The following is a 19,020-nucleotide window of genomic DNA, read 5'->3' on the forward strand; positions in this document are numbered from 1 at the left end:
TGACGTCAGAGGTACAAAAAATGGTTTAGGAAGATATACAAATTAAATAAAAAAAATAAAAATAAAAAATAAATAAAAATATAAAAAATAAAAAAAAATAAAAAATAAAATAAAAATAAAAAAAAAATAAAAAATAAATAAATAAAAATAAAATAAATTAAATTTTGTTTTATCACTACTAACATAGTTTTTAAGTTTTTGTAATACTAACAAATATGGGCATCTGTCTGAAATAAAATTATTTTTTTTTTTTTTTTTTATACTAGAGCCAGCCCCTCTGACTCCAAGTTTCATCTCCCCGCTATTCATAAAAAGAAAACCCAATGGCAAGAATCGTGTGATTTTCAATCTCAAAGCCTTAAATCAGTTCATGAAACCGAAGCACTTCCACTTGTTCCACCACCAACAAATGCCAAAATTCCTGCAAAAATCTGACTGGATGGTAAAGCTGGACCTCAGCCAAGCCTACTATCACGTCCCAATAAAACCGGAGCACAGACGCTATCTCAGAATCAGTTACGATGGTCAGTTGCTTCAGATGACGTGCTTACCATTCGTGCTGGCTGCTGCCCCACGAATGTTTGTAAGTGTAACCAACTGGATTGCCGAAGTACTGCGAGCAGAGGGTCTACGCATTGTTGTATACCTAGACGATTACTTAATCGTTCATCAGCAAAAGATGGTTCTCCAAAACCAAGTCTCCATGGCAATAAAACTCCTAACCAGCCTGGGTTGGTGTGTCAACCTGGAAAAATCCGTAATCACTCCAACAAAATCCATCGAGTTCTTGGGAATAGAGTGGAACACTCGCCACAACCACAAGTGTTTACCTCCCAACAAAGTAAACAAAATCCGACGGAGTCTCAGCACACGTCTGGCTGCCGGCAGTGGGACCCTCAAGCAGGCACAACGCCTCTTAGGGTTTCTCAACTTTGCAACCTTCATTACCCACCGGGGGAGGTTACATTGCCGCGATCTGCAACGGCACAGCAACAGATTACGCAAGAACCCTCACAAGCTTGTCCTTTACCCAGTCGAAGTACAAGTCGAACTAGAATGGTGGTTAAAAAACATAGATCAAAAGACCTCCATACATCCGAAACCACTACCAACAAATTACATGAGCATCACGGTCGCCTCGGACATAAAATGGGGAGCAGTGATCAACAACAACCCGGTACAAAGAGTGTGGTCTCAGAACCAGAGGTCTTGGCACTGCAATCTAAAAGAAATGTATGCAGTAATAGCAGCCCTCACATCGGAAGCGACAGTACTCAAGAATTCGAAACTGATTCTCCAAAGCGACAGCAATACCGTGGTCTCATACATCAAAAACGAGGGCGGAACGAGATCAAAACCATTACTGCGACTAACGAAACAACTGCTGACTCTGGCGGACAGCCTCGGTGTTGTAATAATCCCTCACCACCTCCCAGGGATGTACAAAACCGAAGCCGACCACCTCTCACGCAATCGCGCCGGCTCAGAATGGCATCTAAAAAGCGAGGCAACGACGTTAATATTCAGCAAATGGGGAACCCCAAACGTCGACTTATTCGGGTCAAAGACGGCACACGTCGTCCCAAATTACGTTACGCTCGACTTGTTAGACTCGAACGCCTACTATCACGACGCGTTCAGCAAATGTTGGCGTTACAATATCGCATGTATATTTCCTCCGCCAGGACTGCTCCCACAAGTCTTACAACACCTCAACTCAGCGACGGGACAGTTCATTGTGGTAGCTCGCAAATGGAAGAAACCCTTCTGGCGAGCAGACATGAAGAACCGAGCACTCTCTCGCCCAATAAAAATACCGAATCTACAAACCAACCTAGTGGACACGGTGACAGGCCTTCCTCCAGCTCAAGCCCAGCACCTACAGTTGGAAGCCTGGTTCGTATCGGGTGGGACTCCTTGACGGCGAACTGGACTCCAGAAGAGCAAGACCTCCTATCATCGTGCTGGCGAGCATCAACCCTTAAAACATAATGTTCCAATCTGGGCAAAATGGTCAACTTGGTGTCAACAAAACAATATAAATTGCCGGTCACCAGCTCCTTCTGATGTAGCCAGATATCTAGTTCACCTACATTTAAAAGAAAAATTAGCCTACCGTACAATACTTGTGCATAAATCAGTGATCGCATCCATAAGCGAAACTATGTCCAATGTTAACATCTCGTCTAGCCATATAGTTAAACATATCTTAAAAGCCATGTCTTTAGCAAATCCTCCACGTCACAAAGTTCCTGTATGGGATGCTAGAATTGTAATAAAGCAGCTCAAAGATACGACCCCAAATATGTCCAGCTTATACGATATTTCTAGACGTACTGCAGCTATCCTTTTGTTGACATCAGGTCGACGAGTCCATGACCTTTCACTATTATGTTGCGACTCTGATCATTCATAGACAATGGTGACTCTATTACCCTACACCCACTGTTTGGCTCCAAAACAGACAACTTTTTACACCAACAGACAAGTTGGACATTATTAGCCTCACCAACTTAAAATATCAACCCGGTCTTCTGGCTTAGGGCATTAATCAACAGTTCTAAAGATCTTAGAGGCACTGAAACAAGTTTGTTTATCACAACTAAGAGCCCATTTAAACCAGCATCCCCAACCATCATAGGGGGCTGGGTGAAACGTCTGCTAGTAGATGCTGGTATCCAGGCACATTGCTCATTTAGATCTCATTTAGGCTCATTTAGATCGGCAGTTTCATCCCTAAACTGGATAGAAAATTACCCTATTAACGATATACTTGCAAAAGCAAACTGGCAACATGAAAATACATTTAAGAAATTCTATTACAAGCCCATAAATGCGCCCAATAACGAGATTGCTAAAGAGAAATCTCTCTCCCAATATTTTTCTGTGACTGATTAATTTAAGCCGCACCATGATTCGACATTAATGTTCAAATATTATTCTACATTATTCTATGGTTCCAATTATTCTCTAGACTTGAATATTTACATGTATCGTGTAGCACATTAAACTGTCTACCATATTGAAATAAATCTGTATTAAATCACATTGTTGCATTTTTATACAAGCCACCAGGAGATAACAAACACATCTCTCATAATGGACTTCAGACGTCAAACGGAACACATAATATTGAAATTTTACCTTCCAATAAAATTTTTATTGTTTCCATAGACGTCCGAAGTTCAAATAATGGCTTCCTGGTGCCCTCGCCCTTATTATGAGCCGAACAAAGACCAAGTATAGAATAGAGGGAGCGTATTTAAAACGAAAGAAAAAATAGGTTTTGTCTTTCGCACTCATATGAGCCGTCATAAGTAAAAAAGATACAATTATACTCGCGCCTCGTCCTCTAGATTAGTAACCGAAGATGATATATAGACATGTAGTAACGTATAGTTGACACCACTCCGCACTATAGTTGAGAAAATAATATTTTGATTTTTATTCTAAATGTGGGTAGTTCTCTGCTTTGCCTCGCCTCGCTACCATCTTGCTGGAACACGTCATTCGCGTTTTAGTGCTCAACCACTCAAGTCACTACACAATTTTTGTTCGTAAAAATGCCGAAACGTAAACGTTCTAAGACGTGTGAAGAAGATTTACATCGTTTATTGCACAAAGTGAGGAAGTTGGAACAAAAAATACGTAACCGTGACAGTGATTCATCGCAAAGTTCACGAAATGATGATACCGTGCCGGTCGGCACGCATGAATCAGGTAACTATTACCGTCTACTATGTTGTACGTATAGGATGTACCTGAATAGTCATTGGGGCTATTTCAACACATTCGAAATACGGGTTTGCGTTCAATTCATTGGGGATTGTTACCTTACCTACGATTGATAACTGTCGTTATCCACATATACAAGTACATGTTTACGATATAATATACATTATGGTAATTGCATGTTACGTACAAACATAATAACGTATTGACGTTATAATATAATCAAGTATGTAACCTGGCCAGTAAATGGGGCTGGTATAACACATACTTTCTACACACTAGTGTAGGTACATATTAATTATACACAAAAAAGAAATGTCTTATGCCTAACTGTATGCAATGCTTATTACAGTAAATCCTGCTTTAGAAGCAGAAGACTGGTTACCGGAGGATCCTGATCCTGAAATCGTACTTACCAGTGAGGAGCCCCCAGGTCCTCCCGATGGCGACTCTGCCAGCTTGCCTGCCGCGGTCGCGGCGCCCGCGCCCCCGTCTCAGGAGGGCCCAAGTACATCTACGACGGATGAAAGCAACTCGCTGTTCGGGTTAGATACAGAAGTCCTACAAATACTCGGCGAAGATCCTACCGCTTCTGTGACGTATGGCCCAGACATTAGAAGTGAACTAGCTTGCCGTTTACAACACGTGGCTACAGAGGGGCTTAGTCAGGAAACACGTAAGGAGTTACTTACCAAATACGCTATTCCTGCAAACTGCCTTCTTATCGGTGCCCCAAAAATCAATCCGGAAATAAAAGCCGCCATACATGAAAGTTTTGCTAAACGTGACAAGGGCATTGAAGTAAAACAAAAACAGATGGCTAGTGCCATCGCATGTCTCGGAGAAGTGATCACTATGCACCTTAATTCTAAGGAAAAGAATAATGAGATGTTGCAGAAGCTAATGGACGCCGTACGCATTTTGTGCGATGCACAGCACGGTGATTCCATAACAAGACGGAACTTCATATTGTTTTCTTTGAAAAAAGAACTAAAAGAGCATCTTGTTAACACTAAGATAGACTCATTCTTGTTTAGCGAGAATTTGACTGACACGTTAAAATCGGCTAAGGCCGTCAATAGATCCAGTGTGGAGCTGAAAGCTGACATGAAGAACGCTTCAAAAAAGCAAAGGCCTTCAACATCGAAGCCTTTAAACCGGAAGGCTCTTGCCCAGGCGCGTCGGCAGCCGGGGCCGCAACAGCAGAGGAGCCGCGAGCCGGCAGCCTCCCCGGCGACTGCTCCACCGCAGCCGCCCGCGCGCTCATACAGGACGTCGTCACATCAGCAGGCACCAGCACAGCGCCGCCGCCAGTAAATACAGTTAAGTACGCCGGCCGCTTAGCTTATTATTATGAACTTTTTTTTCCGCCGTGGCACTCGTTGAGAGCAGACGTGTCGCAGTTCGTATCAAGATATTTAAAAATATTTAACTTTATTTTCAACCTACTTTAAACCATAGTGCAAAGTTATACGGTGCTATTTCCCTTGTACTATACAAGCAGTGATAAATACTTCTTCTCGCTCACGGGCACAGAACGTCCTTGTCTCGCGTCGCTGATTCTTTCCGCGAGCTGTCAAACTCGCCCGTGTCGTCACGCGTCGTGTTGTTGTTTGTGAAGGTAGCCGTTCTGATGACGTTATAATTGCAATACCACAAATTATATCTACCTGCAATTATGGAAGTAACTTGTTCTCCAGGCAAGTCTAGCTCGACTCCGGATCTGAATACTACTCCAAACACGGACTATGTTAATAATCAGCGTCGAATGTTCAAAAGAGGCCGTGAAGAGGAAGACATGGATAGTCTCCTAGCAAAGTATACCAGCGGGATTTCTGCTGAACTCAAAACGTTCAAGGATGAGCTTACATCTTCGGTCGAGACTAAAATATCAAATCTTCATGACTCACTTAAAGCAGATATAAAGGGAGATCTCGATTATCAGAGCTTAAGCTGGTTACTGAGAGGCAAAATAATCTAGCTGCTAATCACGAAACCCTTGTTCTACGCACTGGTGTCATCGAAGAGAACTGTCAATCCAATTCCTCGAACATATCGAGCTTGAACGAACAGATAGTAAATTTACAAATTGACCTTAATAACCTAATGCAGCGTGACCGTCTTCAGAACCTTGAGGTCACTGGCATTCCCGACAAAACAAATGAAAACTTATCCAACTACATTATAAATAGTTCTACATTTTTGGGACTTGCCATCACACCGCAGGATATTGAGTACATATCTCGCATTCAACTGCATAAAAAAAACTCAAGTGATCCGAAAACTATAATCGTCAAGATGAAGACTCGTCTACTCCGAGACTCCATCATCTCTGCGGCGCGCTAGAAGAAAAAAATCACAACGTTGGATATAGGTATTACCGCACCGGGCGGGGCTAAAAAGATATACGTCAACGAACATCTGACGCCGGCAAACAAGCTCTTGTACCTACAGGCTCCTAGGAAGAAAAAGGCAGCAACCGATTTCAATTATGTGTGGGTCCGTGATGGAAAGATTTTCGCCAGAAGAAATGACAATTCCCCATTGTTTTTGATCCGTTCTACTAATGATTTAAACAAAATATCGTGACTCTCGGTGTCTTATCTTTTTCATAAATGGCCTCGATAATTGAAATAAATCAAGAAATAGAAACTCTTCATATTTCTGACTCATATAAATGTGGACCATATGAATGTAGCTCGCGCCTAGGATTTACCTATCTAAATATCTGCTCAATACACAAAAACTTTGACCAATTGCAGGTTCTCTTGTCACAAATAAAAATAGAATGCCAAATTATCATCCTTACCGAATGCTGGCTACAGAAATGCACAAACATCCCCCTATTGGAAGGGTATACATCTTACGCCACTACAAAACATCTGAACCAAAATGCCGGAATAATCATATCATCTATACTTATAATAAATCTGTAGAGAGGTCAATTCTGTACATTAAATATTTTTTCAAAATAACTATCAGGGGGTGATAAGTGATCGATACTGATGCCAAAAATGCAATCAGTAAAATTTTTGTCTGTCTGTCTGTCTGTCTGTCTGTCTGTCTGTCTGTCTGTCTGTATGTTCCTTATAGAAACAAAAACTACTGGACGGATTTTAATGAAACTTGGTACAATTATTCTTCACACTCCTGGACAGGTCATAGTATACTTTTCATCACGCTACAATCAATAGGAGCAGAGTAGTGAAGGGAAATCCTTTTGTATGAAAAATCTAAACCACTCAAGTTAGACGTTTGAAATTTGGCATGCAGGTACCTTAGATACCGTAGAGGTGCACTAAGAAAGGAATTCCCGAAATTCCTACGGGAACGGGAATTAGCGGGAAAATCCTTTTGTATGAAAAATCTAAACCACTCAAGTTAGACTTTTGAAATTTGGCATGCAGGTACCTTAGATAACTTAGAGGTGCACTAAGAAAGGAATTCCCGAAATTCCCACGGGAACGGGAATTAGCGGAAAAATATTTTTGTATGAAAAATCTAAACCATTCAAGTTAGATGTTTGAAATTTGTCATGCAGGTACCTTAGATACCGTAGAGGTGTACTAAGAAAGGAATTCCCGAAATTCCCACGGGAACGGGAATTAGCGGGAAAATCCTTTTGTATGAAAAATCTAAACCACTCAAGTTAGACGTTTGAAATTTGGCATGCAGGTACCATAGGTACCGTAGAGGTGCACTAAGAAAGGAATTCTCAAAATTCTCACGGGAACGGGAATTAGCGGGAAATACCTTTTGTATGAAAAATCTAAACCACTCAAGTTAGACATTTGAAATTTAGCATGCAGATACCTTAGGTACCGTGGAGGTGCACTAAGAAAGGAATTCCCGAAATTCTCACGAGAACGGGAATTAGCGGGAAAATCCTTTTGTATGAAAAATCTAAACCACTCAAGTTAGACGTTTGAAATTTGTCATGCAGGTACCTTAGGTACCGTGGAGGTGCACTAAGAAAGGAATTCCCGAAATTCCCACGGGAACGGGAATTAACGGGAAAATCCTTTTGTATGAAAAATTTAAACCATTCAAGTAAGATGTTTAAAATTTGGCACGCAGGTACCTTAGACACCGTAGAGGTGTACTAAGAAAGGAATTCCCGAAATTCCTACGGGAACGGGAATTAGCGGGAAAATCCTTTTGTATGAAAAATCTAAACCACTCAAGTTAGACGTTTGAAATTTGGCATGCAGGTACTTTAGTAAACTTAAAGCTTAGTTGCAACAGGATATTACAAAATTCCCACGGGAACGGTAGTTAGCGGGAAAAAACATTTGTATGAAAAAATCAAATCTAAATAAAAGGAGAAACTGACTGACTCAGTGACTGACATATCAACGCATAGCCTGAACGGCTAAATGTAGGCATTTGAAATTTGGAAGGGACATAGCTTAGGTACCGTAGAGGTGCACTAAGAAAGGAATTCCCGGAATTCCCACGGGAACGGAAATTAGCGGGAAAATCCTTTTGTATGAAAAATCTAAATCGCTTAAATTAGACGCTTGAAATTTGGCATGCAGGTACCTTAGTTAACTTAAACCTTAGTTGCAACAGGATATTGCAAAATTCCCACGGAAACGGGAGTTAGCGGGAAAAAAACATTTGTATGAAAAAATCGAAACCGCGTAAGATAGATGTTTTCAATTCAATTCAATTAAATTATTTATTGCATTCCATGTAGTACAATGGGGTGTTACATAGGCATAGGAACTAAAACATGGACCCTGTAGGGCACAGCAACGTTGAAGGGAAGAGAGGAAGTGTGTATTAAAATTAAAACTCAATGAACAATCAATTAAAAAAAAATCAATTCAATCAATTGATTCAATCTAGCATGCATGCATACCTTAGTAAATATAAAGTTTATTTTTGGCTGTATTTTGAAAAATGGGAGTTATTGGGAAAAAAATTGTATGAAAAAATCTAAACTGCATAAGTTAGATGCTTGAAATTTGATATGCACTCCCACACACACAAAGATCTCTCTCTTATATAACACGCCACGCGGACGAAGTCGCGGGCAAAAGCTAGTATATGTTAAATCCAACATAACGCACACCATCTCCGAGCCGGAATTCAATTACGCAAACTGCATCGTTGACAATAGTACTGCAGTAGTAGCAATTTATAGATCGCCATCCTATTCCCAACGAAACCAATTTCAATCTTTCTTGATACCCTTAACAATGTTTTAGTGGGTCTTAAATCCTACAATAACGTGTCTTTACTGGGCGATATCAATATTGACATCAAGCCGCTAAATGTCGATAGTTTCTCGATAGTTTCTCCAATGATTACTTAATCCTAAACGCTACCCATGCCCTGTCTCCTACCCATGTGATCCCTACCAGACTTGATAAATGTATTGATCACGTTCTTCTCAAATCCAATCTACAGGCTACAACTCTCGTCATGGAATCCCATATAACTGACCATCTACCAACCATGCTCTGCCTTAAACTTAACCATATTTCACGTAACAATATGGGTCTTAAACCAATAATCGATCTCAATAAAGTTCAATGCGACATCACCAATACTGACCTATCTCACATCTTGCTAAATAATGATGCCAATTCTGCTACAAATGCCCTTATTACAACTCTCTCTGCCATAATTAACAAACACACTAGATATATTCAAATTTCAAGAAAAAACAAAATCCTGAAGCCCTGGATCACCCCAGGACTCATACGATGCATAAGGCACAGGGACTGTCTTCACAAAAAATGCATAAATTCTCCAGACAACCAAATTATAAAGACCACCTACACACGATACCGCAACTTTTGCAACTGTCTTTTACGTAAATTAAAAATCGCATATGAAAAAGGTGAACTACAAAAAGCAAAAAATAATCCCAAAGCAACCTGGAATACAATCAAAAGAATTACCAACACAGCAAAGTCCTGTAACCCCCCTGTAGATCTTCTTAAAATTAACGAAGATAAGCAGACCTCACTAAATACAGTTAATAATTATTTTGTGGCGATTGGTAAAAATTTGGCAGCGAAAATACTTCCCCCCTCAACAGTTGATGTCTCGCCTTTCTATAACTCAACCGACTCTGCAAATTCGATGGTGCTTCTAGATACTAATGACGAAGAAGTTGAGTCGATTATTATGTCTCTCAGAACGGACTCCGCAACAGGCTACGACAACATCTCAGCCTCTCTGTTAAAGTCAAATCGAAGCACACTGATTCCGATTATTACACATATCTGCAATAGTGCTTTTCACTCGGGCGTCTTCTCCATGAAAAAGGCCCTCGTCCATCCCATCCATAAATCGGGTGATAAAAGAACAGTCTCAAATTATAGACCCATATCTGTATTGACCACCTTTTCTAAAATCTTGGAAAAGCTCCTGAATAAACGCCTCCTCAAATTCCTTACCAAAAATAACCTTATCTCTAAACATCAGTATGGCTTTAGGACGGGGATCTCTACAGAGGACGCTGTTGTGGATCTTATATCACATGTTACAAAGACGTTGGACAAGGGCCAAAAATGCGTTGGTGTTTTCCTAGATCTGCAAAAGGCGTTCGACACCGTACATATTCCTTCACTCCTTTCTAAGCTCTACAATATCGGTGTAAGGGGCTCTCCACACGATATTCTTAGTGACTATCTTGACGGACGAAGCCAGAGGATCATGATAAATGGCCTCTTGAATGATGAAGCGCATATAGAGTACGGTGTTCCTCAGGGGTCAAACCTTGGACCGACTTTATTTTTAATCTACATCAACCAACTTTGCGACCTAAATCTGCCTAACACCAAAATCTTTACTTATGCAGACGGTACCGCGTTCCTAATACATGGCTCGGATTGGGTAGAGATTAAACGTATTGCTGAGAATAACCTGTCCTTCATTCATAACTGGTTAGCCCAAAACCTCCTGACATTGAACCTCTCGAAAACACAGTACATCCCGTTCTCCATGAAAAACAACACTCAACAGCCCACAAACTACCAACTGCGTATCCATTTAAAGTATAATTGTAATCATAACTGTATCTGTCCGCCCCTATCCCGAATGACTCATATAAAATACCTTGGCATCATTATTGACAAAAACATAAACTGGACTTACCAAATCGACATGCTAACTGCTAGAGTAAGACGTCTGATCCATATCTTTAAATTGCTTAGACAATCTGCTGATTTAGAAACACTAAACACAGTCTACGATGCCCTCTGTGTATCAATTCTGGCGTACTGCATACCGGCCTGGGGAGGTGCCAGTAAATCACATTTCATCAAGCTTGAAAGAGCTCAGAGAGCTGTACTAAAAGTCATTCACTCTAAACATTTTAGATTCCCAACCTTGGAGCTATATTCGATTTCTTAAGTGCTAATAGTAAGATAGCTCTTTGTGCTTCGCACTACTCTGAGTAAACACCCCACGGTTCCACTTCCTGACCCGTCCAAAAGGAAAACATCACGTGTATGTCCTGTTCCACCACATAGGTCTAAATTCGCATCTAGACAATATTACATCGGCTCTGCGATAATTTACAACACCATTAATCATCGCTTAAACATTGTCAAGCTCAATAAACATCAGGTCAAAACCACTTTAACGAGGTTCCATCTGAACCTCTCTTACGATGTTACTGAAAACATTCTCCCATAGAATAGCTAATACACACACACACACACACACACACACACACACACACACACACACACACACACACACACACACACACACACACGCACATACACACACACGCACACACACACACACACACACACACACACACACACACACACACACACCACACACACACAACACTTGCTCAATAACAAGCCCAACCCCACTACGAAACTTCCCTTTTCCTTTCTCACTGCACAGCACTAAACCTTCTATGTTACTATAATTTTGTAAATTACTAACGTGACAATTTTACTCTTATTAGCAAATCACTAATTGCGGTCGAACGCCAATTTCCAAAATACAGGCTTTGCCTAGTTTGGAGATTGGAGTCTAAAAATTAGTTTGTGCAAATACTAATCTAGAGTATAAATTACTATAAAATTGAAGTTTGTAATTGTTTAGTTTTGTGCAAATCTCTTTTATAAATAAATGATTTTTTACTTTTTTTTTTTACATGAGTAAGTAGTCACCGGGACCAACCGTGACCTCCGAAGCACGGAATTGAAAATTACATTGGGACAGTTAATGGGAAGAAAAAGGCACGCTAGTGTTTCGAATTATCGATAGTTAAGTATCGATTATCGATCACAATCATTTTCAACTACGATTTTGATTGGTAGAAATAAAAAAAAATACTTTTCAAAAAATCTAAATCCGTGGACTTTTGAGTGATTGAAATTCAGTTTAGACAATCAGCCCACTCAAATAACCATAGTACTATCGGAGTGTAGCAATACTATTGACTGAGGGCAAAATTACCGATAGTTTGTTATTAATCCGAAACGATACTATCGATTGTATTGCACTTAGGTAATAAAATCGAAAATGTTCCCACTTTCCGAGTTATCAATAGTCTTGCTATCTATCGATCGACTCTCGGTCGGGATAGATTATCGATAGTCATTTAATTGATCGGCAAGCCCTAGTGCACCTGAAATTCAAACTAGCGGTGCTGTTAAGGGAAAGTTATTTTTTTTTTTTATGGAATAATAAACAATTATACATGATAATATTAACAATAGGTGTAGGATTTTTTCACATAAATACATGTACAATCAACCACATTATCCACGTATTAGTTTAAATAAATAAATAAATAAATAAATTGTCTTTATTGCAGAAATCATGGTTCCATACAGAGTACAAATGCAATTAAAATATTAAATACTAGGCTACAGCTCTAAGTAGCTTTGTCCAATACGCAATCAACCCCACACAGTGTGTACAAACGGCCGCGACCAACTTGTTACATGACATAAACATCGCGTTCCTAAAACGAGCTATACGATGCCGTATCAGTGCATCCAGCGCAGCGACACCCGCCTCCGCGAACATCTACGACGTGCTGCACCAACGAGGCAGGCAGAAGAGCACCCTAAAAGCGTCATTATACTGCACCTTCAGTCTCCTATAATCCTCCTTAGTGTGTTTTTTCCACAGTTGTGGCGTGTACAGAGGCTGGCAGTAAGCGGCAAATAAAACAACTTATTAAAACGTCGACCAATCATGTTGGCTCGCACACAGAGTGCTCGCCGTTCCCGATCCAGATCCTTACTGTCCCGTAAATCGTGACACACTACATGACCCAAATATTTGAAGGATTGTACCCACTCTAATGGACTGCCCCCCAGATAGACCGGGTTCGGCGTGACATTCTTCATGTTGGTAAATACCATGCAGACAGATTTTTTGACGTTATATGCAAGGTCATGAGCGATAGCATACCTTTCACAAATACGCAAAAGGTCGCGAAGAGCAGAGATTGAGGGACATAGCAGCACCATGTCGTCAGCGTAACTTAGGTTGTTGGCACATTCTGAACCAATATGACAACCAAGACGGGCGCCGCGCCGCTGAGTTCCTCAATCAGCTGATTCACGTAAAGGTTAAAAAGAAGTGGAGAGGTTAAGCCCCCCTGCCTTACACCAGAAGACAGCTGAAACTTGGATGAAAATGAGTCTTGCCACTTCACAACATTAGTTTGACCACCATACCAAGCCATAAGTATACGGACACACGACGAGGGCACGCCAGACTTTCGCAGCTTTTCCCAGAGAATGCCATAATTTACGCAATCAAATGCGCGGCTGAGGTCGAGAAAACATGCAAACACTGTGGTTTTACGACTCAGATAATGTTGTACAGTTTGTTTTAGCGTAAAGATGGCGCTATCCGTCGAGCACCCCCTTTGAAACCCGAACTGTGTATGGTGTATATGAATATACCCAGACAGGATATCCAGTAATATCGAGTCATACAGCTTTGCGCAGCAAGTAGCCAGCGATATAGGGGATAATTAGAGCTATCAGTCAAGCTACCAGTCCTACTCTTAACTATGGGACTGATAATTAGTGATTAAACGAACTTACCTGTAAGTGAAGTTCTATCATAATTATACGAAGGCTTCGTCCGAAGAGATTAGCATAGAACACATGTAGTATCGCGCAGCGACCCGCCAATTTCGCACTTTATTTGAGGGTAATGTGACAATAATAAAAATCTTCTCACCTGCGCCTGTCACATTCTCCGTCTTGTCATTTAGTTTAGGATAAACATAATCGTAAAATATTTCACGACATATGGGTTAGGTAGTAAAGGGTGGGAGGGATGCTAATCTCTTCGGACGAAGCCTTCGTATAATTATGATAGAACTTCACTTACAGGTAAATGTCGTCCACACCAACCTTAGCAATGGAGGCGGCACTAAACCTGCCTCCACTCCATCTCTACATAATCGGGGAAGCTAGAATAGCTATGCTCCGAGCTAAGGAAAGGGGTAAGACGACATGGGGATCAACTGTCATGAGAAAGCTCAAAGAGGACCTTATGACTGACCCGGTCATGGCGATGCCCTCAGACGTCATGGTCGGGACTCATAACTTTGTGAGGTACTTCAAGGTGGTAATACCAGAGAGAGAGGAGTGGTCTGGAACTGTACCCTCGCCCTTTCCCAGTGCTGATCGGGTGTGGTTTACCGACGGCTCTAAGCGAGACGGGCTCTCAGGGGCGGGTGTATACGGAGGGTGCCCCAAGCGAAGGAGGGTGACCAGCATGGGGGCGCACGCCACAGTTTTTCAGGCCGAGATGTATGCCATCATTGATTGTGTGCACCAAAATTTGGGGAACACAAACAGTAACATTCTCATACTGTCGGACAGCCAGGCTGCCCTTAAGGCGGTGGCGGCGTCTGAAGTAGACTCATTACTCACTCTAGAGTGTATTGATAGTCTGAACAAGTTGGGGGCCTCAAACTCGGTAACACTAGGCTGGGTCCCAGGGCACTCTAACATTAAGGGCAATGAAATTGCTGACGAACTCGCAAGAGAGGGATCGGGCACAAGTTTAACCGGACCCGAACCCTTCTGCGGGATCTCGAAAAGCACCTCTAGATATCATCTGGGGGTGCGACTAGGAAATGAATCCAAGAAATTTTGGTACAACTCAGTTGGCCTAAAACATTCAAAGCAGCTGATTAGACCTTTTTCTAAGAAATTATCATCAAAAATCCTTACTCTCACTAGGGGGCAGGTTAGGTTGTTGATACGGGCCCTCACGGGGCATTGTAGACTCAATAAGCACCTACACAGAATGGAGCTGACCGAGTCTCCTCTATGCAGATTCTGCTTAGGGGAAGATGAGACGCCACTACATCTGCTATGCAGCTGCGAGGCTCTCATACATAGTAGAAGCCGTACACTTGGGGGCCACATAATGGACCCCCAGGAAGTCATGGAGCTTTCTCCAAAAAAGACGTTGGATCTATTCGAACGGATCGGTCTAGAGGAGGATATTTAAATGTAGGGACTTAGGGTCACAATAGATCTGTCAAGGTCGCAGTGACCCCGCGGGCTGCATTCGGTCCGGCCCTCACAACTTTCAAATAATAAATAATACAGGTAAGTTCGTTTAATCACTAATTATACTTATGCTTCGTCCTCGAGATTAGCATAGAACACATGTAGACTTTTAGAGTTTAGTTGTGAAATATTTTATTAATCACGAATAAACCAAAATATATAGCTTCTCTTAATTATATACGTATAACAGAACAGTAATATGAACTATCAATGAATGGTATATTATTATAATTATTTACTTATTAGTAAGTAGTTAAGAACTTAGTATTATTGCTCTTGCAAATGAATCATCGTTGATCTCAACATTATTTAAGTTTCTATTATAGAATCTAAAAAATGTGTCGGAGGAACCGCTCCAACCAGCGGTTCTCCTGATCAAATCAACATTTACCCCGAGCCGATGTGCGGCTGACGTGGCAGCATGTCGCGTGCTATGTGCGGTGAACGTGCTCACGTCGATGCCGCACTCTCCTAAAGTAAACTTAATCCAGCGGCTCAACGTCTGCGAACCGACTGCGTTGTGAGGCTTTTTTACGCCAATAAATAGTGTTTGAACATCTTTACGGAGTGATTTTGTTTTGTCTAAATAGGCAAGCAAGGTTTTTCCTGGGCATATTTCGGGTTTTTGATCGAAAAACGGGAGATTTAATTCAGGTTGCGTGGCTCCGATTCGCGAAGTTTTTATAAAATCTGGAATTTTAATAACGACTTTTGTTGAAAATGTTTCAATGTTAACAATTTTTATTTTTGAAAATGTCTGGACCCTATGGGCTGTAATGAGTGCTATCAAAATAATTAACTTTTTTGAAAGTTTTTCAAGTGTAAGTAGTTCATTTGGATAATGATTTCCCAAGCTGTTCAGTACAATAGACGTGTCCCACGTCGTATTTTATTTTGGTAATGGAGGCCGCAACCGAAATATACCCTTGAAAAACCGCTTAACTCTATCATCTTATGCAATCTGTTGTCCCAGGATCAAGCTTAAGGCCGATCTGCAGGTATTTAATGTGCCGTACTGAGCCCCATCATTATACATTTTATTCAAAAAATAAATGATTTGTGGAATTCACGTTGCATATACAGGGTGTCCCGTAAAGAGCACGACAGACTGAAATGTAAGGAAGATTGAGGTGTGCCCTACTCGATAAAAAAAAAATGACCTCAGTAAAAGTGTCACCGTTTTCGAGATATTCCCGACTTTTTATTTTTTTCGACAAATTCCGATTTTGGTCAGTTTTTTTGTTGCTGTGTGTACAAGAAAGCAGATAACTCTGTAATTTATTTTTGGAAATATTCTAGAATAGTAGATCTACCATATTTAAATACTGTTTTGCTAAATATCATTAAGTATCTTTGAAAAAAAAAAACATTATTCTTATTATTTTTTTGTACAAAAATTATTTACCTCAACTTTGGCATTCGGTGGTGAAAAAAAAATGTACTGGACTGTCACTGCACATTTTACAGATAAATTACTTATTTAATAAGGATTTCAGAAAGGTATAATATCGGCCATATTTTTGTAGAAAAAGAAAAGAAATTGCCAGTATTGTGCAAAAGGGGCTAATTCATATTAAATTTGAATAATAAATAAAATACACATGTTTGAGTAAAAAAATCATTTTTTAATATTTAGTCAATGAATACATCTAGTATGTGCTCGAATTGCCGGCCTTCTTGTGCGATACACGCGCGGCACCTCTTAATGAAAGCCCTTTTTAACCGTCTTAAGCTTAATTCTGATATTTCTTGGGCTGCTGTATTAATTTGTTGTCGCAGGTGTTCTTCACTCTGAATAGCTTCTTTATACACCTTGTCCTTCATGCAGCCCCAATAAAAGAAATCCAATGGATTTAGATCGGGGGATCGAGCAGGCCAATTGATTGTGCCTCCTCGTCCGATCCATCGACGAGGGAATGTAGAGTTTAAATGGTCCCTTACTTGACGGCCGTAGTGCGCGGGGCACCCGTCGTGTTGCAGCCACATTGCACGCCGCTCCGCCAGTGGAATATCCTCAAGTAAAATCGGCAACTGATTTTGAAGAAACTCCAAGTAGTTATTGGCATTGAGAGTGGGTGGCAGTTCGACCGGTCCTAGTATTTGGCCATTGTAGATACCGGTCCACAAATTTATTTTGTATTGGTATTGAGATCGATCTTCCCGCATCTCATGTGGATTGGATATCTGCCAGCTATGCAGATTGTGTAAATTAAAATAGCCATCGCGCTTGCATGATGACTCATCGCTCCACAAGATTTTATTAAAAAAATTGGGATCCGATTGATGTCGTCTCAGCATTTCTCGGCAAAAGTTAACTCGTGCCGGGTAATCCCGTGGCTGCAAACTTTGGACTCGTTGAATGTGGTATGGGTGATACGAATGACGTTGCAAAATTCTGTGAGCCGTAGATTTTGGAACCCCGGTATGTCATTCGATCATCCGCACTGAAGTTGAAGGGTCTTCTTCAACTTCGTCCAATACAATATCTTCCTCTGCCGTTTGTGGTCGTCCTTCGCTCGTACGCTGCCCAGGTACACGCCCGTCAGAAATGGCTCTATGGGTTCGCGTAAAAACCTCATGACCTGGATGCCGGCGGTTAGGGTATCGCTCAGCATAAAGTCTCGCAGCAGCTCTGGCGTTACAGCGAACTTCGCCATAAATAAGATGCATATCTGCATACTCATGCGACGTGTACGTGGACGCCGCCGCCGCCATTATTTAAAGTTCAAGCGAACTAGCACAGCCAGTCACAGTTTAATTCACAACACAAAGTTCACAGATAACTAAGTCCAAATCGTTAGGCAAATCAGAGTCCGAGTTCCAAGCAAAAAACGTAGTACGATAGCAAAACAACAGCGGTAACAGAGCGACGACGTGTGCGCAGGAGAGCGTTAAGGATCGTACTGGCTGCCCTGGCTGGCGGCTGGCAGGCAGAGGAAGGGGCAGGAAAGTGACAAAGACAGACGCATCCTTTTGCTATCGTAAGAGCGAGATAGCAACCAGGTTAGATAAGCACAATAGCAACGGCTGTAGATATGACAATAGAAAACCGGTCGGTATCATAAAAAAAGGCCAGAGCAGGTACTACCCGGTCAAGCTAATGTAATATATAATAATATAGGGTAGTAAAAGTATGAACAACAAATACTGTGGTAGGTAGCTCAGTTCGGATTAAACCATTGAACAGTGAACTGCGTCGTATTATTTGTCTCCTCAGTTATTACAAATGGCGAACGAGGATTGAAATAGGGATATCGCGGACAGTCATTATAATTATAATAGTGTGTGGGATAGTTTACATCACAATTATAAAATGTCGATCGGGCAGGTACGAGATTTTGACGTGAAGTCCGGAAACTGGACTGCGTACATCGAGCGCGTCGAGATGTACTTTGAAGCAAATTCGATTACAGAAGAAAGGAAGAAGTTGGCGGTGTTGATCGCGGTCATGGGAGAAAGTGCATACGAACTGTTATCGGCGCTTGCAAGTCCCAAGTCACCTTCAGGTTTAAAATACGAGGCGGCAGTTTCATTGTTGCAAAATCATCTTCAACCGAAGCCATCGAAATGGGCCGAACGGTATGTATACAGGCAAAGAATACAAGCTAGTGGAGAATCTATAAGTGATTATATAGCAGAATTACGGAAAATGGCTAATAGATGTGATTTTGGAGAGGCTTTGGAGGATAATTTGTGCGATCAGTTAATTTGCGGAACCCGAAACGAAGTTACGAGGCAAAGACTGATGGCA

General features: G+C 41.2%; 1 protein-coding gene across 1 annotated transcript; it reads left to right on the top strand.

The window, feature by feature from the left end:
- Positions 1–679: 679 nt before the first annotated feature.
- LOC126381628 (uncharacterized) lies at positions 680–1,921 on the top strand. The gene has a single exon (XM_050031081.1). The coding sequence runs from the start codon at positions 680–682 to the stop codon at positions 1,919–1,921; it is 1,242 nt and encodes a 413-aa protein (XP_049887038.1).
- Positions 1,922–19,020: the final 17,099 nt, after the last annotated feature.

The sequence above is a fragment of the Pectinophora gossypiella genome, unplaced genomic scaffold (assembly GCF_024362695.1).
Source record: "Pectinophora gossypiella unplaced genomic scaffold, ilPecGoss1.1 Pgos_69, whole genome shotgun sequence".
In the NCBI taxonomy this organism is placed as follows: Eukaryota; Metazoa; Arthropoda; class Insecta; order Lepidoptera; family Gelechiidae; genus Pectinophora; species Pectinophora gossypiella.

Bases quoted from the DNA above. Each gene is read 5' to 3' on its own strand.
- LOC126381628 (XM_050031081.1), top strand. From the start codon at position 680: ATGGTTCTCCAAAACCAAGTCTCCATGGCAATAAAACTCCTAACCAGC.